The 14791-nt window shown below is 44.5% G+C and overlaps 1 protein-coding gene across 2 annotated transcripts in view; it reads left to right on the top strand.

Annotated features, from left to right (window-relative positions):
* The window catches only part of LOC137434383 (uncharacterized), a 175722-nt gene that overhangs the window by 129892 nt on the left and 31039 nt on the right, over window positions 1–14791 (top strand). For both annotated transcript variants that reach the window (XM_068127326.2, XM_068127325.2), the window contains exons 32-37: window positions 2070–2150; window positions 5813–5862; window positions 12570–12686; window positions 12888–13014; window positions 13256–13323; window positions 13480–13608. In XM_068127326.2, coding sequence (XP_067983427.2) covers window positions 2070–2150; window positions 5813–5862; window positions 12570–12686; window positions 12888–13014; window positions 13256–13323; window positions 13480–13608 — 572 coding nt within the window. The remainder of the gene's footprint in view (window positions 1–2069; window positions 2151–5812; window positions 5863–12569; window positions 12687–12887; window positions 13015–13255; window positions 13324–13479; window positions 13609–14791) is intronic.

The following is a 14791-nucleotide window of genomic DNA, read 5'->3' as shown; positions in this document are numbered from 1 at the left end:
ATTCACCGTTTTTTTTTACCCAAGTCATTCACGAACTGGCTGTCCATGTCTGAAGTCCAAAAATGTAATACTTACATCATTTGCTAACTACTAACAATCCCCACCCAGGTCATACTATCCTTTTCAACTGAAGTATCAAACAAGCCCAGCTACACCGCTGTTAGACTATCTGTCTTGTTTACATTTAGTTTATTTGTTAATCCTCAATTTTAAACACCTTTTATTTCAAAGGTTTGAGGTGTTGGTGGAGTGGAACGGGGGCAAGGGTTGGCACCATTCGGGTTCCAGAATATTTTCGTGTGACTGTCCTTGGTGAACACCTTAGGGTAGCACGGATAGCCAAACGAGCTTTACCTCCAAAGCGTCCAGTTCAAAATGTAGTGGAGTTAATACACGTGGGGGGAGGGGTAGGGGAGGAGGATGCTGAAGAGCACTTACCTGAACGGATCCCGCCGGCAGGCCTCAAACCTGCAAAAAATAACTCACACGAAACCAGACTGAAAATGTCCAAAAATACCAGGTTTATTCCAAGAAATGCCGGTACAAAATAAAACACGGCCAAACTAAATTTCCTAAATTGGGACGTCCTGGTCACACACAGACCCAAACACAGATGAAGGATAAAATAACATTGGATAAAATAAAGGTGTGTGGTTATTTAGTGCACTTAGCTCTGATCGCTGGTGCATATCGCCAGGAATTGTCCAGGCCCCGGGCGCGCAGTCTGGATGCGGCTCTGGTGTTGGTGGGAAATCCGCTTGCTCCCATGCTGCTAGGCCTCAGTACACCCTCGTTCACTAGGCTGTGCCCGCTGGCGTGAAACAGGCCTTCCGCATGAATCGAACGGCCCGCGTGCATAGCGCTACCCCAGCCGTGCCCGTCTTCGTCGTCCTTTGTGTCAAACTGCAGCCCTCGGTCCACGCTCTTCCGCCCCACGACCATCAGCCCGATGCCGGAACATGGCTGCCCGCGATGAAGCCTCCCCATGCAGAGAGCGAAACCCAACCATCTGCTATCGCTTTTGGAACGAGAGGCGCAAGAGGGAATGTTTGCTCTCAATGCCCAGACGCCATACGAACAGGGTAATGAGGAGGAGATGCCGGCACACAACCATTACAGCCAGAACCAAAACCAAGAAGGGGGAGGAGAGGAGCAATCATGACCGTTCATTATGGCATCCAGAACGAGAAGAACAAGATGTTCGCTGCTCCAACTCTTTTTACACGCTGTTCTGACATCATCGGTCATGCTTTACCAATCAGCGAGTTACTCCCAACCAGTCCTTCCCGTCAATCAAAACCTTAACCACTCACGGCTCCTCGGGGCGTGGCCTCGGCCTGCCCGACCTATGTGTGCCACCCAGTTGGGGTTGTCAGCGGCAGCGCTCAATGTCCTTGCTCCGGTAGGCTTTTTAATCAGTGCCATTAAATGCGCGATTCTAGCTGGTGTCTAATGCGGTGCCCCTATAAGGGACATAGGGATAAATTACAGAGGGAACAACATACAAGGAATTAATTAACAACATAATCCCTGAGTTAAATAACATGCCCCTGCACTTCTTGATGCCATGGAAAGCATGGGGCTCAAAATCAATGGGATCTCTCGTGATGAAACTGAGAGTCTAGAGCTGTTACTTTCACATCAAGGACAGGTTGGTGGCCTCATTGTACCCCCTCCTCTTCAGTCTTACACCCTCTGCTCTCTCTTGGCTCTGTCCCTCCCAGGTTTCTGCAGGACACACATGATCTGCCAGTGATCCTCTTCTTGTTCAACTCCCAAAATCCAAACTCGCTGCTCACTTCCACTCATTTGTTCCTCTTTTCTCTCGCCTGTGAATGAACTTCCCCAGTCTGTTCAGTCCCATTCTGCCCTCCAGGTCTTTAAGAAAGGTGTTCACCACTACCTCATGTCACCCACCCCTTCCCCCTCCCCCATCCAAACTCATGATCTCCTCTCTGTTGTACTGTGGTGGTTTTGGTTGGCAAGTAATCCACCATTATTGTAAAGTGATTTGGAATCCCTAAAGTTCATGCAAAGTGTTTTTTATGCCGATTGCTGATCTCTTGCAGGACTTCGGGGTGGGATGGGCCATCCTGGTCTACCAGGCAGCTCAGGACAGAAGGGTGACCGTGGTAACCCTGGGCCTCCCGGTATGTTTGCTCCACTGAGGCTTCGATCTCCGTGCCGTGTTATTTCTTCTGCATCAACTTTTGGTTTTGTTGTAGAATTGCAACCACCAACTACCCGGTTGTTGAAGCTATTGTTCTGCAGTTAATTAACTACCACAGGCTAATGCGTTCTTGCCTCTTAATCTTCCTACACAACCATACTAGTCGATGTTCTGCAATGGCAGTTTGATGCAGAATAGACGGAGTCATTAGGTATCAGGTCCTGACCTTAAACTGGCATTAGGCGTTCAGTATATTTGAACTCCATTTTGTAGCGTTGTCATGTGATTGCCTCTTTAGCTTGAATAGAGGGACTAAGAACCACCTTTAGAGGCCATTTTTCACCGCAGAGCAGGGTTGGCCTTTTTCGGGCACCGTGGTCCCCTTTTTGAAGCAATGTTTTATGGCCGGATGCCCTTCCTGCCACCAACCCTGTTAGTCGCCCCTTGCGACACACAGGGAATTACCAGTGAACTGGTACTCAATTTGCCAACCTCTGAAGGATAACAGGCTGAGTCAACCCCCCTGGCGTTAATTCAGCGATCGACCGGGATTTGAACCCAGGATCCTAGGATCCCAAGCCGGCACCCTAACTGCTAAGCCAACACCAGGCTATCTTGAATAGACGGGCTGAAACTCAGAATTTGCTAATAGAAGTACCAAGTACTCTATCTGAAAAGAAATAACTTTGCAACACACTTTTATTGATGTGTAGCCATTTAATATTCCATAGGCCCGATCCATGTCTGAATCACAGCTCGGGGTCTTATTCGGCTGGCATTTTCTCCCATTTTTTGATAGATTGATGCTGTAATTCCCTGCCATTCTTCACATATTACCTCTAATAGTGCTTCCCTATTTCGTGGTCATTGTGAACAAGCCCATCCTGCCACGGGCTTCAACAAGAATGCTGGGAGGTTTTGTGGTGTTTGGATTGTAGGCTTTAATGTATATATATATACATATATATATATATATATATATATATATATATATATATATACATATATATATATATATATATATATATATATATATATATATATATATATATATATATATATATATATATATACAAAGTCAAGGCTCATTGAAGAGCTAGAACAATGAATGTGTCAGCATACGACAGAACAAAATGAACAGTAGGAAGAAGGTGGAAACACCAACAGCAGCGTTGAAGGACAATATAGAAGGGGAATTGGACAAATAAGGGATGTGGGGAGGAATGAAGGGCAGGGCAGGATGCACAGGGTGGACAAGATGGATACAGAAGCAAACTCTCAGGAAGGACAACCTGGGAATTTGGAAGGAGTTGCACTTGGGGATGCAATTATGAAAATATATATATACAGTACCCTCAGAAAGTATTCACTCCCCTTGACATTTTCACATTTTGTGGTGATACAGCCTGAATTTAAAATGGATTGAATTTTACCATAATACCTACAAAAAATACCTCATAATGACAAAGTGAAAACATGTTTTTAGCAATATTTACAAATTTATTGAAAATGAAATACAGAAATATCTAATTTACACAAGTATTCAACCCCTTGAGTCAATACTTCATATAAGTGCCATTGCCAGCGATTACAGCTTTGAGTCTTCTTGGGTATGTCTGTATCAGCTTTACACATCTGGATTTGGGGAGTTTCTCCCATTCTTCCTTGCAGATTTGCTCAAGCTCTGTCAAGTTGGATGGGGAGCATCAGTGAACAGCAACCTTTAAGTCTTTCCACAGATTCTCAATGGGATTCAAGTCTGGGTTTTGGCTGGGCCACTCGAGGACTATCATGTGCTTGTTCTGAAGCCATTCCAGTGTTGTGGTGGTTGTATGCTGTCATTCTCCTGTTGGAACATAAATCTTCACTGCAGTCTAAGGTCTTTTGCACTCTGAAGTAGGTTCTCCTCAAGCATATGCCTGTATTTAGCTCCATTAATTGTTCCCTCTATCCTAAGAAGTCTGCCAGCCCATGCCGCTGAAAAGCATCCCCATAGCATGATGCTGCCTCTACCATGCTTCACGATAGGAATGATGTTCGATGGGTGATGAGCTGTGCTCGGTTTCGGCCAGACGTAGCTCTTTTCATTCAGGCCAAATAGTTAAATTTTCATTTCATCAGACCACAGAATGTTTTGCCTCATGCTCTCAGCATCTTTCACGTGTCTTTTTTGCAAACTCCAGGTGTGCTGTCACGTGCCCTTTTCACAGGAGTGGCTTCCGTCTGGTCACTCTCCAATAAAGCCTAGATTTCTGAAGTGCTGCAGAGACTGTCCTTCCAGCAGGTTCTCCCATCTCAGCCAAGAAACTCTGTAGTTCTGTCAGAGTGGTCAATGGGTTCTTGGTGACCTCCCTGACCAAGGTACTTCTTGCCCGGTTGCTCAGTTTGTTCGGACAGCCAACTCTAGGAAGAGTCTGGATAGTTCCATATTCTTTCCTTTTCCTAATGATGGAGCTCACTGTGCTCTTGGGAACTTTCAACACTAGAAATTGTTTTATACCCTTCCCCAGATCTATGCCTCCTCACTATTCTATCTCGGAGTTCTACGGACAGTTTCTTGGACTTCATGTTAGAGATTCTGCTCTGGCATGCACTGTCAACTGTGGGACCTCATAAAAGGTGTGTTTCTTTATAAAGCATGTCCAATCAATTTAAATGGCCACAGGTGGCCTCCAATCAAATTGTAGAGACATCTCAAGGATGACCAGAGAAATTTGGATTCACCTGAGCTCAATTTGGAGTGTCTTAGCAAAGGGGTGAATACTTATTAACTCAAGACATTTCAGATTTTCTTTTTTTTTTAATGTCTTGTAAAACTTTCTTCATAAAAATCCCACTTTGACATTATCGGGTATTATATCTAGATCAGTGACAAAAAATCTCAATTTAAACCATTTAAAATTCAGGCTGTAACAAAACAAAATGTGAAAAAGTCAAGGGGTGTGAATACCTTCTGAAGGCACTGTATGAACGTTTTCCATGTAAATGAGAGGCATTTTAATAAAAACTACAATATTCATGGGACTTAAATGTAAAAAGATAAAGTGAGGATATACCTTGAACTAACTTTTGTGACTTTTCAGACTCCGTTGCTCATCAATCACTTAGTCTTTTCAGGAGCATTGACTTTGTGTCTTCATTTTGAAAATATTTTAAGTCGATTAAACTTGAACAACGATCATGGAAAGCAAACTTAGGGAACTAGCAACGGTACCCGCCCAAAGGGTGGGGCTTCAATCGGGAGGCCCAAATGAAAAGGCAAAATATCAGAAATTGAAGGCTTTTTTTTTTTTTCAAACGATTTATATAAACATCCGTGAAATCATATCACACGCAAATCATCAAAATCTAAACAGTATTTGTCGAATTTCAATAAAAGCCACATCACTGTTCATATCGGTAAATATTATTCCATCGTGTTTGGAAAAACTGGAAAATTGGAAAAATTGGAAAATTGGGAAAACAATACAGCCTATTTTACTCCAGGGGGTCCCAGGATTACCCACCCAGAATATCGTTGCGATCGGTTCAGCCGTTTTTGCGGTACCTGGGAACAGACAGACAGACATTTGGTGAATTATAGTAAGATGTCTATTTTGCAGTGATATTAAAAGTGAAATGTTTTATGCGGCCTTTCTGCAGGTCCATCCGGATACACATCATTCGTGGATGGTTTTCAAAACAAAATCAAGGTAAAATTGCCATATTAACCTTTCTTTCCAAGCCTTGCCACATTTTCTTCGCATATTGCAAATCGATATCTATTGGTATCTGTAAATACTGTACATATTATTTGTACAATAATCGTTTTTTTGTTCTTTGTAATGAATGCAAATCATTTTCAATCCAAAGGCTTTTTTAAATATTGATCTAATAAGACTAAAACTGCATTTGTACCAATCCATGGAGTTGACTGTGCTCTATCCTCTAAATGCTGAGTGTTAAGTGAGGAAGTCAGCATCAGGTCAGAATCGGACTCGGCCAGGGTCAGAATATATATATAGGATGGGATAATGCCGCATTTAACTGTTAACTGGAGATAAACTGGCTTTACCAAACTGGTTAAAGAAAAACTGGCTGGAGAAAAACAGTTATTTTAACTGTTAACACAAATGTGGCTGGCTATTCCACAAGCTCCACGATTGGATCTGTGCCTTGCGCACTTCAAACAGAATGATGATCACATAGAGTCATAGACCATGTATTGCTACACACTCAATCACAATATAAAGATCAAGGTTTTATGTCCAGAGGTACCTTGTAAAGCCCAATACCACAGGTAAAAGGCACTATATAAATCCAATTCTTATTATTACCTCTGCCACTGAAGTTTATGTTTTCACCCCTGTCTGTTTGTTGGTCTGTGTGTGTGTCTGTGAACAGGATATCTCAAAACGTTGGGTTCGGATTCGGACAAAACTTGGTGGACAGGTTGGGTGTGTGATAAGAGCAAATTGATTCGATTTTGGTGAAGATCTGAATATGGATTCGGATACGAGAGTTATTTAATTTTTAAGTGATTCTTCAACATTGAGAGATGGGTCTAAAAACGATATATAGCACAATATTTCAAAAAGTTGTGGATTGATTATGTCAAAACTAGGTGGATGAGTTGATTAGGTGACAAAAACAAGATTTTGGTTCAGGTGCGGATGCAAATTTGGCCTATCAGTGGGATACAAAACATACACTGTTCGGGCTGGCGGACGTATGCGCTCTACACCGAGTGCTGTTCTAGTTTGTTGTGTTTGTATTGATATCTGTCCCCCTCCATAAGGACGATTTGAATCTTGTTTTGAAAGCCAATCTTTTAACACGAATGTGTATTCACTACGATCTATTCTTGAGGATAAAACAAACTCGAAAAACATTTTCCATAAAAGAGTAATTATGTCTCTTTAATTGGAATTGTAGACGGTGGCTTGCAAACCGAGCCTCAAGGGCGGTTTACAGAAGAGTTTTTTTTTAATATCAATAAATACAAGATGCAGAGAGGTGAAATTCATTGCACGTGATGTGCAACGTGCGGAAAGTAAAACGAGTGTTCATTTACGTCTGTAGAATGTCTTATAAATACTGTCTTATAAAAATGTCCGTAGAATGTCGCTTCCGCTTCCGGTCTTGCCGGCGAGGTTTTCGTTTTTTCGAAGCTGTACACGCTCTCCACTCTATCAATGTTAAGTAATCATTTCCATTTGCATTTTCGTCAAAAATATTTATTTTATGGTGTGTGTACGTATAGTGTGTCCCTAGGAAGATTCTCGGTGTTAATCTTTCATACCTGTATAAAATATCGTCGGTTAATTTGTGTCGTGTCTTTTGAGGCCTAGTACAGTGTCCGACCTTGAGGCTTTGTTTTTCTCTCAGCGGTCTGTCTATTGGGCTCCAACTACTTTCGTTTCTCTGTTTTTCCCAGTCTTTTCACCCCATACGTCCTTGTTTAAAATCTCAACTCAAAAACAAAAAAAAACAAAAAAACATTTCCTTCTCTGTTCTTATTCGTTGTTCTTATTCGTTTATTCGTTGTTCTTATTCGTTCGTTCGTTCTTCAACCACGTGTTTCACCCACATTTCCCCAGATAGTTTTCACTGTTAAACTTTAAAATGTTTAAACTTTCCCCGGAAGAACTGTATTCTATCGTGTATTATAACACCTTTTTCTTCTTCTTCTTTAAAAGGTTGCTTTCGACTTGCTCACCAAATCTATTCATTCCAAAAAAAAATTCCATCTCTTACAGTGCCTCTTTCATACATTCCCTAAACTCTCCTGCTCTCCACCCCCCCTCCAGCGTCCTCAAACGTATTTTTGACTCGAAGGTCACAAGAAACCCATTTTGCAATAAATGTTCGTTTCCCATTAATCGTACACTTTCCAAAATCCAATCTCACCCCTCCCCTCCAAATCTTCCCCATCACCCCTCCCCTCCAAATCTTCCCCATCACCCATCCCTTTCAAATCTCCCCCCCTTGCCCTTTTTTTTTTTTTTTTTTTTGTATACAAGATCGAGGCTCGTGAAAGAGCGAACATTAATCACACAGAAAGACAAACAGACACATAAAACAAATAACATCGGGAGCGGTAGACAAGATGGGGAGAGAGGGGGAAGGACACAAACACAACATTTGAGAGCAGGGACCGAGAGACATGGAGACATCGAGAGATCTGTGGGAGGGAGAGGGCTTTGGGGGGGAGGCATGTGAAGGGGGGGGGGGGGGGGTGGGAGAGGTATAAACATATGGACACTGCCAGGATTTCCAGGAAAGAAGTTGGAATTTCAAACAAGGTGGATCTGGGGTGAATTAGTGGGGGTAGAAAAGATCAAGGTTATGGATGGGGGAAGATAAGAGATGGTGGTGAACAGCTGTTTTAAAGACCTGGAGGGAGGAGAGGGATTGAAGGGAGTGTGGGAGTTTGTTCCACAGGCGGGAGAAAAGAGGAATGAAAGAGTGAAGGTGAGCAGAGAGCCGAGATTTCGGCAGTTTAACCATAAGAGGGTTGCTGGCAGATCTTGTGCGACCTGTAGGAATATTTGGGGGACAGAGCACAGAGAGAGCTGGGGGAGCAAGGCCGGAGAGGAGTCGGTAGAAGACAGAAAGACCACCTACCTGCCTGCGGTGAGTGAGTGAAAGGCCCCTTCCCTCCTAAACTCCCCCCTTGCCCCTCCCCTTCAAATATACCCCCTAACCATCCCTCCCAAATTCTCCCTCCTCCCACCCCCCTCTCAAAGCTGCCTCCTTCCCACTTCGTCTCCCTTCTATCTCATACCTTCACCTCCCCCAATCTTCGACCTTCCTCTCCCCCCCCTCAAACAACCCCTCACTGTGCCTCATCCCATCACCATCAAACCTTTCGTCCTCCTCATCCTTCCCTTTCTTGTAACTCTTCTGTAATCTCTGCCACACTATCAACTGCTCTTCCTACCTCCCCCTCTCATCCTTCATCTGACCCTACCCCTCCCCTCCCCTGTCCTGCACCCGATGCTCCCCTCTCTCCTCATTAACGGTATGGACCTCAAACATCCGGGGCCTTCGCTCAAACCTGATTGATCTCTCCATTCAGGTTGCTTCTGACAATCCAGACTTGATCTGCTTAACAGAAACTTTCCTCCTTCAAGATGTCTCTGATTCCTTAATATCTCTTCCTGGTTACTCCCTCCTCCGGTATGATAGACATGAGCCTCGTCCTGGTGGTGGGGTGGCTATCTTTATCAAAAACTCTCTTCCTCACTCTCCTTGCACTGCCCTCTCTCCACCCCACCCCCAGGAGTACCTCTGGCTATGGCTTCCTCTCCGCTCCGACCTTTTGTTCATAGTGTTCTGTACCATCCTCCAAACAGTGACGACTCCATTTACATTTCGCTGTCGGACAACATGGACCAACTTCTATCAACTCATCCAAACTCTCTCTTCCTCATATGTGGCGACTTCAACTGTCATCATGCCAGCTGGCTGGGTGTGGGTTCCTGCCATCATGCCAGCCATGGCACCTCAGCAAAGGACTTCTGCGACTCATTGGGACTGACACAATCTGTCAATTTCCCGACCCGGATCTCAGTCAATGGAGTATCTTCTCTTCTGGACTTGGTTATGACTAACTTCCCTGCAAATGTGTGCTGCTCTTCTTCTGCTCCAATCGGTTGTTTTGATCATGTGCTTGTTAAAGTGGACATCTCTCTGGCCATTCTCAGAGAGCCTCCTCAGCGCCGACGAGTCTGGCATTTCACTCAGGCTGACTGGCACGGTCTGCAAGCAGCCATCAATCATCTGGACTGGTCTCCCATCTCTACTGCCTCTGACATAAATTCTTGCTGGGAATTCTTCCAAAGCAAACTGCTCTCTCTCATGCACAGATTTATCCCATCTCGTCTTCAGTTGTCTTAACCTTCCTCCCGTCCATGGAACACTGAATCTTGTGGTGAGGCAGTTGCCCTGAAACAAATTGCCTTTGCCTCTTGGAAGGCAAATCCAACTGAAGGCAATCTCAGTTCCTTCCACCAAGCTCGGAACAAGTGTGTGTCTACCCTCAGGAGTGCCAGGAAGCACTATCTCTCCACACTCAAGATTGAACTCTCAAACCTGTCTCCTTCCTCCAAATCCTGGTGGCGTCTGGTCAAATCCGTTTCTGGTGTTTGTTCTCCCTCCATCCCCTCCCTTACCTCAAATAGCTACACAGTTGACACCGCACGTGACAAAGCCGAATGCCTCAACTCTGTGTTTGCCTCAAAATCTTGTGTCCCAAACCCATCTCTCTCTGTTCCCACCTTTCCCAGTCGAACCCAACTGCTCCTGGACTCTGTGTCCTTCTCTCCTGACAAGGTGGAGAAGTTTTTGTCAAACCTCGATTCTGATTCTGCAACTGGACCAGACGGCATCAGCCCACGGGTCCTAAAATCCTGCTCTGCCGCTCTATCTCACCCTCTCTCTGTTCTTTTCACCCTCTCTTTTGCTCAAGGTCATCTGCCAGCATCTTGGAAATCAGCAAACATTGCTGCTTTACACAAAAAAGGTGCAAAAACAGATCCTTGCAACTACAGACCAATCAGCCTGCTTCCAATTATCAGCAAAGTCATGGAATCCATCATTGCTTCGGATATCAAATCCTTCCTCTTCTCCAATGGCTTGATCTCTGATCATCAATTTGGATTCAGACCAGGTCATTCTACTCTGGACATGTTGCTTCTGCTGTCTCAACAATGGATGGAGGTCCTCAATGCCAAACAGGAAATCAGAGCTGTCTCACTTGACATATCACGTGCCTTCGATACGGTCTGGCACCCAGCTCTGCTCACCAAACTCTCCTCCTATGGTATCCCTGGAAATCTCCACTCATGGCTTGCGGACTTCCTCTCTGGTCGAAGGCAACGTGTGGCCCTGAATGGATTTCTCTCATTTCCCCTTCCTGTTCTGGCTGGAGTTCCCCAAGGTAGTGTTCTGGGCCCTGTGCTATTTCTGGTCTTCATCAATGATCTCTCCGACTCTCTGGTAAATCCTCTCTATCTCTTTGCTGATGACTCCACTATCTGCCGCTCCATTCCTCATCCCTCAGATCGGCAGTCTGCAGCCTCCTCACTCTCTGCAGACCTGGAAAAAAAATCACAGACAAGTGGAACATGTCTTTCAATCCTGACAAATCTCACATTCTTACAATGTCTCTCCGAAAGGACCGACTGGAAAACCCTCCCATCTACTTTCTCAACAATCCTCTCCAAGAAGTTCTGTCGTACAAGCTTTTGGATCTCACTATCTGCCATGATCTTTCTTGGGAAAACCACATTTCCAAGCTGGCCTACAAAGCCAGTCGCCAACTGGGCATCTTCCGTCGTGCGAAGTCCTTCCTTGGCACACCTGAGCTCCTCACCACATACAAGGCTTTCATCCGCAGCTCAATGGAATACTGTTCCCCCCCCCCCTCTGGGCTGATGCTCCTGCCTCACACCTAGCTCGGCTTCACGCTGTTGAAACCAAAGCTTTCAGAATCATTGGAATCTCCTGCGATTAAGTTAACTCCGAGGGCCTTTCACTCACTCACCGCAGGCAGATTGGTGGTCTTTCTGTCTTCTACCGACTCCTCTCCGGCCTTGCTCCCCCAGCTCTCTCTGTGCTCTGTCCCCCCAATATTCCTTCAGGTCGCATAAGATCTGCCTGCAACCCTCTTATGGTTAAACTGCCAAAATCTAGGCTCTCTGCTCACCTTCATTCTTTCATTCCCCTTTTCTCCCGCCTCTGGAACAAACTCCCCCACTCCCTTCAATCCCACTCCTCCCTCCAGGTCTTTAAAACAGCTGTTCACCACCATCTCTTATCTTCCCCCATCCAAAACCTTGATCTTTTCTACCCCCGCTAATTCACCCCAGATACACTTTTTTTTGAAATTCCAACTTCTTTCCTGGAAGTCCTTGCAGTGTTCATATGTTTTATACCTCTCCCACCTCCCCCAAAGCCCTCCCCCTCCCACATTTCTTCCGATGTCCCTGCTCTCAAATGTTGTGTTTGTGTCCTTCCCCTTCTCTCCCCATCCTGTCTGCCGTTCCCCTTATTTTTTGTGTTTTGTGTGTCGGTTTGACTTTTTGTGTGATTAATGTTAGCTCTTTCACGAGCCTCAATCTTGTATACCAAAAAAAGAAAAAAAAAAAAAAAGACGACATAAGCATAATCATAATCCACCTGACACTCGGCCGAGGCTTCAGACTTTGGCACGCTCAATAGGCTGCACAGTCTGTTCTGTTCTGTTCAAACTGTTCCAACCCCTCATTTTTGATGGGCTTTTATACTCGTACTTCATAATCCGCAACCTCATTTCTAAAACATCTACATTGGTATGTCCATGACAACCACTGATAAATTTGAGCCGATGATGCAGTAATTATATTTCATGTTTGTTTTTGTTTTTGCAACATAGGGAGAAAAGGGAGACTCGGGGAAAAGGGGGGAGAAAGGTGATTCTGGTTCAGGGTATGGTACGGTCAACGTTGGACCTCCAGGCCCACCAGGTCCTCCAGGAAAATCAGGCCAAAAGGTGAGGCACAACATCCTTTCCTTGACCATGAAAACTTGTAATTTTATTGACAATTTCATGAGCTGCAGGATTGTGTTGTACAATTAAATTTCTCCATTTTGGGGTCTCAATTGCTACCTCTTTCCCTCATTATCAAGTCTTATTTTTGTCTGATGTGTCATGGAGAATGATATAGGATGTGGTCACCATGCTTTTCTTTAGGGATATTCAGGAGACTCTATTACTGGACCAAGGGGCCCACCAGGTTATCCTGGGTCTTCTACACGTGGACCTCCAGGTCCCCCAGGCCCTGCAGGACAATCTGGTCACTCCTCATATTACTCATCTGGTGAGCATGGGGCTTGATGTCCTTAAAATTTTCTTGTGGTTAACATATATCTCTGTTCCATTTGCCTAGACCTTTGTAAATACCCCTGTCCATTGTTTTAATCAGTCAACACTAATCATAAAGGTTGGAACTTTTCTCAGGACAATTAATGCCTCTTGATAAAGTTTGCTGTGAGGAATGCAGGTGGGATTTTCTCGCTCTATTTCTCAACCGTCGTTGTATTCCCTTCCTTGCTCTCCAGATAGGGATCCCATTCTTCAAGGACCTCCTGGTCCTCCAGGTCCTCCTGGGGCCTCAAGTTCTGGTGGAGTAAGTTACCTTAGGGTATTTTATACCGTACTTAGAATATTGCGAATTGCCATGAATGAGTAAACCACTTTTCTGTGGTTGTTTAATGACGCATTGCATTAAAGAAATGTTTAGTTTTGCCTGTCCTATTCTCCAACAATTCTCCTGTAACTTTAGGTCAACATTCTATCAAGCTTTGAAGACCTACAACATACAGCGAGGACAGTTACCGAGGGAAGTTTGGCTTTCGTGAAGGACCGTGAAGAAATATATGTCCGTGTTAGTGGAGGCTGGCGCCAACTTTATGTGAGTGCACCAACACTTCTCTCGTTCAATATCACTTCAATAATGACTCCCGCGAATTAGATAATGCCCTGAGTTGGGGTGGAGTGTTGGAGGAATCTAGCTGTTTTTAGATTCTAGTATACCTGTCTCGTATGTCCATTGTCTTTTTGTCTTAAGATCTTTTGTCTAGATCTCATTGTTCAGTTCCTGAAAGCAAGAATTAAGATGTAATGCCCATTCATCTATATTATAATACCGTAAGGACTCGACTTTGTTATCCCTTTTACGCCGCACCCAGTGACCCGATGCCCACGGCACTAATGGATTTACGATCTACGAACCGCGCTCTTTGTTTATCACCTACAGCCATACTCGAAAAATCTGAATTAGCCGACGTTGGGGCCCAAAAGCATCCGATTAACTGCCGATACGACGCCGTCTTACGACGCCATCGTATTGGCGTCTGCTGGGCGAAGGCGAAGCGAGCCGTCCGCTGATTGGACAGTCGAGTGGTGTGAACACGGGTGGTGTGAACCAAATGGTCTTTTTATTCCCTTGAACATTTTAAATTAGGATATATAAGGAAACGTCTTTATCATCATTTTAATAAAGTTAAATGGAGTGACGTTGCGATACTCGGGGTGCGTTGCATAAATCCTTGTAACTCAGAGAGGTGTAACAGGTGGCGAGACGTAAGGAAGCTTAAAGATAACAAGCTGAAAACAGACGAACGATATGTCAATCTCTTTCTACACCGAACGGAAATAAAAGTATGAGACCGGGAAGGCATGGCCTGAGCACTTCGAGCAGAGAGGACTGATTGGACTTAACTTAAAGAGAAAAAATAGGAGCTTTACGGAAGAAGAAGATCCCATGAGCGCTGCTGTCACTTATCGAGGTGTGTTGAGGTCTGAAGAGATGAGGTGGTTTCTAGGAGCGATTTGCACCTTTTTAATGCTTGAGGTGAGTTCGGTTCGTGTTTTGTGACTCGTAGATTTATTAATCAAAACACGGTCACAGTGGCGTCAGGCACTGTGACCGTGTATGTGACTCATATTCGCGATTACCACAGAAGCACATCGACGGGGAGTATCTATATAATAATAGCGTAAGGACTCGACTTTGTTATCCCTTTTACGCTGCATCCAGTGACCCGATGCCCACGGCACTAATGGATTTACCATCTATCCCCTATGCCATCCAT

Source organism: Myxine glutinosa, chromosome 10 (assembly GCF_964187855.1).
Source record: "Myxine glutinosa chromosome 10, kmMyxGlut1.1, whole genome shotgun sequence".
NCBI classification, from domain to species: Eukaryota; Metazoa; Chordata; class Myxini; order Myxiniformes; family Myxinidae; genus Myxine; species Myxine glutinosa.
The sequence above is the reverse complement of the archived record's forward strand: the minus strand, read 5'-3'. Positions and strand labels throughout refer to the sequence as shown.